Source organism: Crotalus tigris, unplaced genomic scaffold (genome assembly GCF_016545835.1).
Source record: "Crotalus tigris isolate CLP2741 ecotype Arizona unplaced genomic scaffold, ASM1654583v1 scf7180000018103.2265978, whole genome shotgun sequence".
In the NCBI taxonomy this organism is placed as follows: domain Eukaryota; kingdom Metazoa; phylum Chordata; class Lepidosauria; order Squamata; family Viperidae; genus Crotalus; species Crotalus tigris.
In genome coordinates this window covers 1,048,822-1,062,466 of record NW_024096824.1, presented here as the reverse complement: position 1 = coordinate 1,062,466, position 13,645 = coordinate 1,048,822, and the positions used below count along the sequence as shown (strand labels likewise).

At 36.1% G+C, this 13,645-nt stretch overlaps 1 protein-coding gene across 9 annotated transcripts in view; it reads left to right on the top strand.

Moving 5' to 3' along the window:
- CPLANE1 (ciliogenesis and planar polarity effector 1) overlaps nucleotides 1-13,645 on the top strand; it is a 69,266-nt gene that overhangs the window by 39,947 nt on the left and 15,674 nt on the right. For 7 of the 9 annotated variants that reach the window (XM_039347913.1, XM_039347911.1, XM_039347909.1 and 4 more), the window contains 12 exons: nucleotides 1,551-1,649; nucleotides 1,996-2,094; nucleotides 2,800-2,904; nucleotides 3,845-3,951; nucleotides 4,132-4,327; nucleotides 4,544-4,785; nucleotides 5,793-5,880; nucleotides 7,222-7,380; nucleotides 9,507-9,540; nucleotides 10,670-10,801; nucleotides 11,458-11,620; nucleotides 13,483-13,544. In XM_039347913.1, coding sequence (XP_039203847.1) covers nucleotides 1,551-1,649; nucleotides 1,996-2,094; nucleotides 2,800-2,904; nucleotides 3,845-3,951; nucleotides 4,132-4,327; nucleotides 4,544-4,785; nucleotides 5,793-5,880; nucleotides 7,222-7,380; nucleotides 9,507-9,540; nucleotides 10,670-10,801; nucleotides 11,458-11,620; nucleotides 13,483-13,544 — 1,486 coding nt within the window. The remainder of the gene's footprint in view (nucleotides 1-1,550; nucleotides 1,650-1,995; nucleotides 2,095-2,799; nucleotides 2,905-3,844; nucleotides 3,952-4,131; nucleotides 4,328-4,543; nucleotides 4,786-5,792; nucleotides 5,881-7,221; nucleotides 7,381-9,506; nucleotides 9,541-10,669; nucleotides 10,802-11,457; nucleotides 11,621-13,482; nucleotides 13,545-13,645) is intronic. The other 2 variants (XM_039347912.1, XM_039347916.1) reach the window with 2 other exon arrangements.

The window sequence follows — 13,645 nt, the reverse complement described above, 5'->3', positions numbered from 1 at the left end:
ACCTATATAAACTGTGTATAGAATTTCTCACTAGCACAGCGGTTCTCAACCTGTGGGTCGGGACCCCATTTGGGATCAAACGACCATTTCACAGGGGTCGCCAAACAACACAGTTCGCCATTTTTTTCCCCCTTTTCCTTAGCTGTGCTACTCCCTTTTATTCTATTGGCTTTTGAAAGCCAATAGAATAGACTCTCTTGAATGGAGTCTAATTCTATTGGCTTTCAAAAGCCAATAGGAATTGTCCAGGCTGTCTCTGCCCTGCTGAGCCCACCAAAAGTCCCATTCTGCAAGCGGTGCTGCACCAGTTGAGTAGTCCTCGACTTACGACCGGTTGAGTAGTCTTCGACTTATGACCGGTTGGGGGTCGCGGCATTAAAAAGGTTGAGAACCATTGCACTAGCAGCTCTTAATGTCTGCTCAAATGATTCATAGAAAACTGTCAGAAATCTGCCCTGGCCTCTGTATTTAGGTTATTTTTACTGACAGTGCAATCACTGGTGAGTGATGCATTTTCAAACAGGTTCTGGCTTAGAGTTGTATATGTTTCATTTGTGCTAATATGTCCTATCAATTTCCCCTTAAAGTATGCTAACTATAAGAGCATTGTAGTCATTATAAGAGAGAATACGGTAATTGTTTATTGTTTATGCATGTATTGAATTTATATCCCATTTTTTATCCTTGCATCATTCAAGTACAGATTATAAAACATAAAAATAAATATGGTACATTGCAGTTTAAATCATAGGTTAAACTAAAAATCGTTTTCATTAGAGCCCATTCTGTTAGAAAGCTTGTCCCCTTCCTGAGGACTGGGGACCCAAACCTGTAATGATTCCCTTTGTTGATGGGAAGGACAAATCTTTCCCCTGCTTCTACAACCAGGAAAAGGAATTCTCACCATCAACTAATCAACTGATTGCTTGGACAGAACAGAGAAATGCAGATTTATTTACTCTTGCAATGAGGATACATAAAATGTCATCTTAAAATTGGCTGTAATTCCCAGATTTATTGCTATAGCTAAAGTAATTAAACTCCCTTCACAGGTAGTGGATCGGAAGCTTTTGAGTGATTTAATAGAACATAAATATAGACAGGTTTGGGAGGAATTAGCATTTGACAGTAAAGCTTTATTACCTTGTGTCTCTTTTTAATTCATTTACTCCCTCTCCTCTCTCTCTCTCACTCACACACTGCAAAATTCAGCTTTACTGACTTCAACGTGCTCCAGAACAATAGTACATCAAGACCAGTGTTCTGAGAAGCATCAGAAGGGTTGCTTTCAGATCCTATCTACTTGTTTTCAGCATTAAAAAATTAAGGAAAAAAGTGCAGGTGACAAACACAATTGGTAGGCAGACTGGTAGAGGAAAGAAATTAAACATGGGTACCGTTCTGCTCATATTCTTCATAAACCCCCCTGAGCAGATAATTAGGTTTTGTCCAATTCAGGCAAATGGCTGAAGTGATGCAATTAGCAATAGCTTATAAAATAGTGTGTTTGTTTTTGAATTGGATTATAATCCTATCTTCTATTATTTTAGAATCAGATACATATATTTCATCAGCGGCACTACATTACCTGGCTTCTGTAGGAAAAAAGACTGCAGATCTGCAGAATGCTAGCACAAATACAGACACTGGTAAAACTCTTGCAAGAAATTATTGTGATTGCTTTCTTAGAACTTAGAGCTTTGAAAATGAAATGGTAAAATAATTTGCTTTTTCTAAGAGCACAAATTTATGTCTATTTTTTCAAATATTGAGAAATGGTGGATTGCAAAGTAACAGCTGTGCAGAATGGTGGATTGCAAAGTAACAGTTGTGTAAGATAAATGCCCATCCAAACGCTTTTATTTCTGCATCTCAAATTTGTTCTGCTCTGCAAAATTATCTAGCCTGTCACTCTGGAATAAGCACCTTTATAATAATTTAGCAGAATGCATTTTCCTCTTGATTCATCTTGATCTTATGTTTTTTCTCATAAAGTTCTGAAATCATCTCATAGTGTACAAACTGTATCAGAAGAAATCATTGATGAATCTGTTGGGAATCAATCAGTCACTTCTGCTTCTGCATCTGTACCAGGTGTGTTTTCTTTCAAATTATTTTTGAAGAAGCACAACATTTTGTGTTTCAAAAATAAACAAATATTATCATGGTGGGATCCAGAGTTTCAAGACCTGCATTATGAGCCTTTTGCTGACATAAAGGAGAGAAAAACATTTTTATTAATGTTATTCTCCCATTGCTGTTTTCTTCTTCACAAAGCTGTCTCCAGTGGTGAATTAAAGAGGGGCTGAAGGAAACTGTACAGCAATGATAAGAAACATGGTCCCATAAAATTAAATGAAGCTAAAAATGGCCAGATCTTGTGAGAGTTCAGAAATTTTGCCATGGATCTCATAACAATTTAGATTGAAATGGCAGAACTTCACAATATATTGTGAGATTCTGGTGTTGAGATTTTTCTTTTAAAATGTTTATTTTGTGAAGTCCGCTTTCTGAGAAAGTTCCCAACCGCTGTTTTATGGGGAACTGATCAAAAAAAAAAAAAAATTCTTGTCGGGGGGGTAGGATATATTTCTAAATTGCCATCAAAGGCAGATCATCCATTTATGAAACAAGCTGCTCTAAATTGATTTTTTCCCCCTGACTTTAAATTTATCCATAAGATATTCAACAATTCTTATAAAATCTAATTATTACCAGAAGTATCTCTGGCATATGAAAAATAGAATGTTTATCTGCTAAACCTTTCTGACTTTATATATGTTTTTCTCATCAATCAAGTTGAAAAATCACATCAGGATGTTATAACAGACTCAGAACAAATAATTGCTGAAACTAATAAAAATCAGCCAATCATTTTTGCTTCCGCTTCTGCTTCTGCAACAGGTGTGCTTTCTGTTTATCTATTCTGTGAAAGTACTTTACTAAATTTCACTGTCTTTAAATTTTAAAAGATAGAGGTCATGTACTAGTTTTATAATGTTGTGCAAAGGAATATTTTATTTTATCCAAAGAATGAGGGTCTACTGTTTTTATTACTATTATATAATGCTATCATTGATTTATATGTTACTGTTCTCTTAGCTGCATAAATTGTGGTACAAAATATAGAGCTCTTGAATATTAATATTAAACATTAAACTTGCACTTACATTTACATTTTAATGGCTTGGGTGTGCAGATGAATTTAGTGTGTCCAAAGCATGCTTAGTATTGTTCGTTTTGTTCCTGCAGTTTAGAACTTAAAATTCATGTTCATGGTTTTCTTCCACTGTTAGAGAAAATCAGAATACCTGCAATTGTTATCTTCATTGGACTTTAAGTTAAGATCAGGATGAACACCCTTTTGATAGTTGTATTCCTACCCAACCCCTTTTTGTGAGGAGGGTAAAGGTCATGGTGGATGAAGCCAGGAAGCAACTATCCAAAAGCAAATTTTTCTAGTATTTTTTCATAATTTGGGAAAACGAATCTCATTTGTTTTTAAGTAAATATATTTTAAGGCTTACATCACAGGTTTTTTTTTTTTTGTATGTTCATGTATTTCTGACTTCTAAGTGTGATTAAATCATGCCATCAGTTTTAAGCGACAAGTAAGATGCTTCAAGGGCCTTAACAAAAGAGTTTCAAGAACCACACGTGACTTTAGAAATCAGTTTGCTTACCCTTGTTTTAGGTGTTAAAAAGAAAAAGGCTTGTTATGCAATTACATTTTTTGCATTTCAGTATTCGTCACAATACTGTTTATCTTTCCAAGTAGCTTTTGCGGCTCTCCAAGTGGCATCTTACTTTGGGTGACTTTTAACCATGTTCTTTTCTTCTTTAGAACTGTTACCTTCTTGCATTCCTCAGACTTTGCCACCAGAGTTGTATGTCAACTTTAAGTCAGCGAGCACAACTACAGAGAAACCTTTGCCATCTTCATCTGATTTGGTCAGTCAATGAGAAACGTCTCCTGAAAATGCAGTCATAAGTCTGTCTATTCAGTAAATTGTCAATTACGGGAAGAGAGGTTCAGTTCCTCAATACAGTTTTATAAATATGTACTAGTTTAACATTGTTTGCTACCTAAAATTTTTGGTTTGTTTATTTGTTTTTTAATCTATGCTGTAGGCTGAACAGAGATATATCAGTGTGACCGATATAGAGGCTGGTGACCTTCTCAATAATTTGCCAGTTAAATTTGAGCCTGCTGCACAGCCTATTGTCACACATCCTGTGAAGTCTGAATTCTCAGCTTCTACAAAGCTGCATTATCCAGCAGTCTCTGTTACCGGTGCATTACCCCTGGATGAGTTTGAGAGACAAGGTAAACATCTACAATTTTTGTTTTGTAATATTTTAAAATGTACCCGGGGGAACACTGGGGGGAGGGGTCATATAAAACCTCATACAGGAACGTAACATCTGTATCTCTTTATGCTGAGAGCTTGTAGATAAATAACACTTTATTGTGACTTTTAATTAAACCCTGTAATTGGCTGCATTTGGAAATATTTTGCACTTTTTTTTCTTTGATTGAAAGAAAAGAGTCTCGAAATTGAATTGTCTCTGCTACCACCAAGAATAACAGAGGAAGAAACTGCGGGTGATCGTCTTACCTCAAATCTCCTTTGTGAAGATTTTCCCAGTATTTACACAGGACAGTTGGGTCAAAAGATCAGTAGACGGCATTTTTCTGGAAAACTACAAGAAATGGATAGACAGCTGTCGTACTTACAAAATTTGGCAGAAAGAATGGAGAAAGAATACAGCACTACTAAATTGGTATATTTCAGTTCATGGTCTTACTAATGTTTAAATCCTTCTCTTCCAGAATATCTATTTAAATAGATTACAATTACAGGTAGTCTTCAACTTGTAACAACAGCCCAAAGTTTTTAATTGTTAAGTGAGAAATTTGTTAGTAAATTTTGCCCCATGTTATGACTTTTCTCGCCAGATTTGTTATGTGAATCACTGCAGTTCTTACATTGGTAACACAGTTGCTAAGTAAATCTGGTTTCCTTATTCATTTTGCTTGTCAGAAAGTTGCAAAAGGGGATCACATGACTCTGGAACACTGCAACTGTCATAAACGTGAGTCAGTTGCCAAGCGTCTGAATATAAATCACGTGACCATAGGGATGCTGCAGTGGTCATAAGTGTGAAAAATGATCTTAGCTCACTTTTTTCAGGGCCGTTGTAACTTCGAATGGTCACTAAATGAACTGTTGTAAGTCAAGGATTACCTGTATATGTACTTTCAACTGGAGAAGAAAGCACACGTCTTTGATATGATACAAGATTTCTGTCTGGTAGTGAGTTGCTTAGAAAACTGTATGAAAGGCAGGGGTATAAATGAATTTACTGAGACTGAAAACAATGCTTCATTGATCAGTAATCAATTTTAATTAATTGTAATCAATTTCTATAAAAAAATTCAGATGCAATAATATATAAGTGTAGAATTTTATTAAAACTTTCATTGTGACAAAAATAATAAACTGTAATAAACTCAGTATTAAAAGCATAGATATACTTTCTAATTTATAAAAGAAATGTCTGCAAATGTGAACAAAAATCAGCAAAGAAAGTGGGGCTTTTTAATATTAACAGCCGCAGTTGTATTTTTTTTCAATATATTTGGGCCAACCTTAGAATCATATTAATTGAAATGGGAAATTGATGCTCAGAAAAGACATGCTCTTGAAATAATAGCCTTAGACAAATGTTTATTATATAAATATTTTAGGGGAGAAATGCTGCATGTCACAAGTGTCTCTTTTTTACAGTTTGGGGAAACAATAAAAGATGTGATATCTGATCAAGAAGAAAATGACATATTGTTCTTTGCACCTGGAGTTAAGCTTTGCAAAGCAGGTGAGCCTTACTGATTGAAGATATTATGGCTACATGGCAATTAGATATGCAAAGGAAAAGGTGATTCAGAGTATATCTCCTTTTACATAATAAGAACCCATAGAGTAGATTTAGTAGATATATGTGGAAGAAGAGAAGACTGGTCTTTGGTTACAATGGCAATTGGGACCAGAATTTCCATCACTAAGCTGTGCAGTCATAAATCACAGTGTCATGTGACTGCATCACTTAGTAACGGCAATTTGAGCAGTCCCAGTTGTCAACATAACCCAAGGATGACGTGGGATCTTAAATTCACATGATTACAACTTACGATTTTCTGCAGGCTTCACCATTGATTTTGCTTGTGGAAAGTGAGCAGGGAATGTCAGAAATCACAATCATGTGATTGTGGATTGTTATAATCAAGTAATCACTTGATCATGATCAAATGACCATAGAGATCTTCCGACAGATGGAACATGAAGGATCAGTCATAAGAATCATAACTGAACAAATGGTTGAATAAATGTTCATAATCCTAGGACACATTTTAAAGATCAAAGCCAGAACTGGAACTGAGTATAGAAATTGATTAATTCTGGTTATAATGTTACTTAGTCTTTGAACTCTAACCAGCAGTCTTATAACTGAGAGGTGAAGATTTATTCTCCGAGCTTGTGGGTTGCTTTCTGAACATTTCGTTACCAGGCTAGGTAACATCTTCAGCAGAGTTTAGGGGATGTCAGTGTCAGTGCTCTTCTGTTTATAAGGGCTTCAAGGTGTATCAAGCCTCTCACTGATAACTTACACTTGACCCATCACAAGACCTTCACTTGACACACCCACACCTGAAGCCCTTATAAATAGAACACTGACATCCCCTAAACTCTACTGAAGATGTTACCTAGCCTGGTAACAAAACATCCAGAAACCAACCTACAAGCTGGGAGAACAAGCCTTCACCCTCATCCTACACCCAAGCTACAGATATTTGCCACTATTGCAAGTCTTACAACTCTGTTTTGGACCCCAGAAATTTGGGAACCCACCAGTAGACGTTAAGTGTGGCCAAATTGTTTTCATCTTGTGTGACTGATAGTTGACGTAACAGCTGCAGTTGATAAAAGAGTTGTTGTGCTACTGAAATCTCTTGATTTTTTTTTAAAGATACGATGGTATCAGTAAGCATGTCCTGAGTTTCCAAGGAACATAGCCCCTCAGTGCCATAATAAATCTGCCATTAATGCTTTGTTGTACTTGCTGTAAGAGAGGAACACAGCTTCTCTCCTGAATGTTGCCTATCTTTTTATTTTGTACTTCTTTTAACTTTGGTTTCACTCTGTTCTTCTGTTAAAATAGAACGTTACTCAACCCGTGTAATAGTGGAGAATTTTATGGAGGAGAAAGATTTCTTAGAAGCAGAATCTTCTCCAAATCATTTCATTGCCTTAAATACACCTTCTGTTTCACCTTCAGTATCAGCCGCTGATCATCCCAGGGTCAACAAACTGTATTCTGGTACTACTCTTTTTTGGTTCTTGCATTTTATTTCATGATTTTGCAAACATCTTTTTAATTGTTTATAGAATATGTTATTTACTGATAATGTATCCATATTTTTACATGAATCAATTAACAGTTCTGAAATTTGGAAAGTGTATAATAATTCAGCCTTCATAAAGATATCTTTGATTCAAGCTTGACTCCTAATGTCCTCAGCAGAAACGTGCATGTTGTCTTTTTGAGAACAGTATAGGAACAATTTGTCGTTACTTTCTTTTTGGATGTTGGCTTTGACTTATCAGTCTACTTCACAGCTTTGGGATTTCTTGGCAATGCCCTCTTCAAGTTCTGATCAGATCCAATAGTGTTTAGCTTTGAGGCATCAGTTGAGGTCAGCTAGATTTTGCCACTTAATGAAATCTCTATACTCATAATATTTCTGAAATAATAATTTCATGTACTGTAGCCATATTTATGGCTTTCTGAGGCTGCTAAACTTAACATGAACCAGTGAGGTATGCTGAACAGGAATTTGAGTAGAAACACTTTAATTCTTTCAAAAATATGAGATATGAAAGCTCACATTTGTTTGCAACTAATTTTTTGTTGATCTTCTATAACTGCAACTTCTTTACCAGTTTCTGCCTTTAGAATTCAAGAGAATGAAATTATTTTTTCTTAGTATTTTATTTTGTTGATTTATTATTTAAATACAGGTAATACTCAACTTACAGCTATTTGTTTAGCAATCATTCAAAGTTATAACAATACTGAAAAAAGGGACTTATGCCCAGTTTTCACATTAAAATCATTAGAGCATCCACACAGTCCTGTGAAAAATTCGGATCCTTGGCAACTGGCATGTATTTACAATGGTTGCAGCATCTTGGGGTCTTGAATTATCATTTGCAACCTTCCTAGGGAGCTTCTAACAAGCAGAGTTAATGGGAGAAGCTAGCTTTTTTAATGGCTGCATGTTTCCCTTAACTACGGTGGTTTATTTAACAATGATGACAATCCTACCTGTACTAGGAATGATATTGACCTATGAATCTGATTCTCCTGGCTGGCCGTCTCCATCTCTGTAGCCCAGATTAGCAACTTGGTATCTTCTGTTTTGTTATTTACGTTCTGTAACCTGCTAATTTTTTTATAAAATATACTAGAGAAAATAATATAAATATCCCAGGATAGTTTTCTTTTATAAAATTGCTTTGCCTTGCAACTTGATTACATTGTCACAAAGTCTTCATAGAGCCATGTTATATTACAACATGAAGTTTGCTAGCATCAAATGAAAAGAAGCAACGGGTGGAAACTAATCAAGGAGAGAAGCAACCTAGAATTAAGGAGAAACTTCCTGAAGTGAGAACAATTAATCAGTGGAACAGCTTGCCTCCAGAAGCAGTAAATGCTCCAACACTGGAAGTTTTTAAGAAGAGACTGGACAGCCATTTGTCCGAAATGGTGTAGGGTTTCCTGCCTGAGCAGGGGGTTGGACTAGATGACCTCCAAGGTCCCTTCCAACTTTACTACTACTACTTGGGACAGTTGCAGCATCCCCCTGGTCATGTGATATAAAAGTTGTAATCTTGTATCAGTTTGTGAACAAGATATCTGACATTAAGGCTTGAAGGTTGGTCTATTTATCAAATGACAGAAGAGCTTTTTAAATTCTATGGGCCAATATTTACTATAACAAAGTAGCAATAGCAATTAGACTTATACACTGCTTCACAGTTCTCTACAGCCCTCTCTAAGCAGTTTACAGAGTCAGCATATGGCCCCCAACAATCTGGGCCCTCATTTTACTGACCTCGGAAGGATGGAAGGCTGAGTCAACCTTGAGCCGGTGAGAATCAAACTGCTGGCAGTCGGCCCTATTAGCCTGCAATACTGCATTCTAACCACTGCACCACCACGGCTCAGTCATAGTAATAGCCTCAGCCCATTTATTTTACAGCACATTGCATAAGGAAGTCTCAGTCAGTGATCCATGACATTCTTTGACTTGATTGGAAAGGAAATATTATTTTGAGTGATTAATATTTTGCTGTTATATGTTTAGCCAGGCTAAAAGTTGGTTTATTTTTATTAACCCTAAAAGTTAGTGATGATTTCTGTTTTTTTGTTTTTTATAGATGTTAGTTTTAAAATGGAAGAACAAGATGAGAGGTATGTATGAGAAAATATTTCAGAAGCATTTACTGAAGTGGGAAGAATCATATTGGGAAACTTTCCTATCACTTCGCTATCAGTATACCAGTTTTGAAAATAAATTCTATCCTCTACTTAGTGGCAGATTTCAAAATTATAGGAAGAAGTTCTTTTATAGAGATTATAGATATTTACTAAAGTTTTTATTGAAGAGCCAAATTTGACTTAGGATACAACTACTTGTTCAGCAACCATTCAGAGTTATGATGACACTGAATGAGGGGGACTTGTAATCAGTTCAGAGATTCCAGCTATCACTGCTTTCTTGCGGTCATGGGACCATGATCTGGATGCTCAATGCGCAACTCGTGATTACGGCGTTGCAGCAAGTCATGGTCACGTGTTTATAATTTCTAACATTTTTCCAACTTTCCACAATCGGGAGCAATGGAGAAGCTGGCAGGAAATCAGAAATCTCTCCCACCACTTTTTCGCCCACCCGCACATTAGAGGCCTGCCTGCAGCAGCCCTTATGCTTCTCCTGCCCTGTATGGTCTGCTGGTTCTGTCCCCCTGCCTCTTCCCCAGCAAGGCCTAGTGAGTTCCCTTTGGCAGATCAGGTTCGGCTGCCTTGCCAAGCTCACCCTGTGCATCCCAGGACTGTGCCTATGCCTAGGCCCTGGATTCCAAGTCAGAGGTGGAAGAAGATGGCAAATGTCGTGGGGGGGGGGGTTGAGTAGGTCACAGAAATGTGCAGGGCTGCCAAAAAGACAGAGATGATAGAAGAAAGAGATGATTGATAGAGCTGAAGTCCACGCTATGGTTGTTGATGCAGGCTGGTTACCAAGATCCTGAATTCTGATGGTGTGACTGATTGGGCACTGTAACACCCTTAACAACGATTTGTTCAGTGCCGTTGTAAGTCCGAATGATCACTGGATGAATAGACGTTAAGCAAGGATGACCTGTAGCGTAAGAAAATTACTAAAACCCATCTTTTGCCTATACTTGAATATTCATAGCATGTGTCCTTATATTTCAGTTATTATTTTTATGTAAAGATTTAGAGTTATTGTAGTGTTATTGGATCTCTGTGTATTTTTAAAAGTAGCTTTCCAGTTTGCAGCAATTTTAATTTTTTTCGATAGATGTTCAGAAGATCGCCTTCGAATCACTGGCTTGAGTGATGTTTTGGACATTATTAATGATCTTATAGTGGAGAATGGTGTTTCTCCTTCAGAGCTGGGCCTTACAGAAACTCAAGCTAGAAAAATGGCCAGGTAATATTATATTGATACTTTTAATAACTTTGATCTACATACCGATGATGCTGTGTTGCAAATGTCAGGTTGTATGATGCACCTAGGAGTAAAGATTTGATAATTTACCATCTGTAGTCATTCTTGTTACGTATATACACATGAAGAAAGCAGCTTCATTGTAATTACACCTATCTTTGTGTCTTGATATCTAAAGAGTCACTTTCAACTTTAACTGTGTAGTGGCTGTTGATTCCGAATAGAGATGCTCACCTATCTGATGACAAACAGACTATGAATTGATCAATATGCATGGGCAGATGGAGTTGCTAGCTTCCACATTTAGGATTTCCACCAGTCAGTTAAATAATTGGAACTAATGTTTATCTCTAAATGACAATAGAAAAAGGGAGAAAAGAACACTTTATGTATGAATTGTAGTCATATTTTTTTCCAGTAAATTACAGCAGTTTGTAATATTTTTACTTTGACTTGGTTTTCCCCCCCTTAAATAACAATGGCCTTACCAACTTCTGAAATAATTCATTTCCACTGCATGATTTTAGAGGCATTGAATATTTGGTAGCAAAATGTGCTCAAAGGTATCTACTCCTATCTTAGTTAAGAATCATGATGTAAAAAAAATAATGTTATAGAGTCTGACTTTGTTATTTCAGTCTTTCAAATATACCATGTAAGCAGACATATAAAGCTGAGAAGGATAAAAAAGAGTTACATGCTTGGATGAAAAGAAAACGAAAACAGAGACTTGCTGAATATATGCAAACACTGTCTGAAAAACGGGCAAAAGAGCACAATCCATTCCATTTGAGAAAGATGGTAAGGCTATTTGCGTTTAATTGTTAAAGTACATTAAAAGAAGGAATTTTATCAATATTAATCTCCCTGTTATAAAGTTGTATTTCTAAATCTGAATGGTGACCTATTCAAAAACATGGCATATCAATTATAAAGTCAAGTGTGAGAAGAAATATGAAGATGAATAATAATAACAATTCTAGAACATGAATTTACCCACTGTAAATTCCTAAAAAAAAAAGAAAATTACAGTGTTCCACTGGAAATTTCTAGCCTCCAGCCACCATTTTTATTTATTTCTACGTAATACTTCTGGATCTCATGTAGACTCAGATATTTCAAAGGAAAAAGATGGATGGGGACTTCAAGGCATAATTTTGTTATGCAGTGCATCCAGCTGTCAAAAACAAGCAAGCAAAAAGACATATAGGGGAGGAGCTGTTTTTATCTGATTAAATAAGTAAAAGAAATAGTATAAAAAACAGAAATAGTATAAAAAGCTATGGGAGGTGAGGAATTCATGGAAGGGTATTAAAAAAAACAGAACCTGAGCTATGGGGGTTTGGGAGGGAAAACAATGTAGCAGATATCCGGGAAGGTGGGGAGAAAGGAATCAGAAATGGAGCATAGGTGGAAGATTGAAAGATGTGTAACACTTCTATGTGTAGAGAAAAGATTTTGATTCCACCATCTTGCAGTTGGATCACCTTCCTCACAGTAGTTAATTTTGGTGGCACCTGAGATATGGATATTCCTTAAAGATCCAAATTGTGCACATAGCCCCTCCAAAATTGGAGAGTTCTCATTCACCTGTGGTATATTGGTACATTATCCCTCAGAATTTAGTATGCTGCAGTGTGCTTGTCTCCCTGGTACAGCACCTAAGTTAACCTTGAGTCCAGGCATTTCTTATAGTGGAGGTGGATGGCCCTGTTTGCTTAAGCAGAGAGTAAAGGGGATATTTCTCATGGACATCTCCATTCTCAAAGGCCACAGTCTTCTAGCTAATTCTGAGAAGATGGGAACATCAATTTCCCCCCTTCCATTTGGCAAAGAAGAAACCATAACTCATAAGAAACATTATCTTATGATTTGCAGTTTAAAACCCTGGATTCTTCAAATGCATCCATCATCTATAGAAACCTAAGCGAGAGTCATTCAACATTTCTCTAGGTCTCAATCTTTGACAGCATGATTCAGGGGGAATGGCTGTTGTCCAGGAAGAATAGGCCGTGCCAGGAGACTTTAGACTGCTAAAATCCTTATGATGTTTTAAAATCTCTGCAAGACCATGATGGAAAATTCTGCTGGATGAAACAATAACATTAAACAGCTGGAAATTATCGACTCTAAGGACAAGGGAAACTTAAAAATATAATCTTGATGGTTAAAAAATGAACTTTTCTTTAGGAATCAAATGTTTATTTTAATCATAGTCCAACATAAAGCACAATCAGGAAAAATTACATCCATTTCAATAATAACACTTTCACTTGTAAGGGAGATAAAATACTGTAACTAAATTGCTAGTATTATACCATTGCTAGCCCAATGGTATAATACTAAAACCTCTATAAACACATCTTAATGCTAAGAGTATGGACCAAAGGAACAGGGACTCTAAAGGCTGAAAAAATGATTTAAAAATAGGTCAATTAAAAATATATTTAAAAAATATTTCTCTATAAAATTACTCATACCCTTGTTTTCAAATGTGAATTGTTACAGAGCAGAATCTGGCAATGCATGTAATAAACAGTAAGCATTTCATCAGTAAATTTCCTGAGAATAATATTAAGCTTCTTCAGCTCTCAACTAGAACAGTTAATAATGCAGACCAGATAACTGATATAACATTGATATCTGCTTGCAATTTTTGATAGGCCCTTGGACTGTCAACGCGAGAGATTAAATTACAACAGAAAAAGAAGAAGGAGAAAGATAAGTATGTTATTTTCAGGAGCTTTCTAGACTCTTAATCCACTGTATGTGGCAATTGAGCTGTTAAGTGTAAAATTATCTACATTTCACCATATATCTTTCACT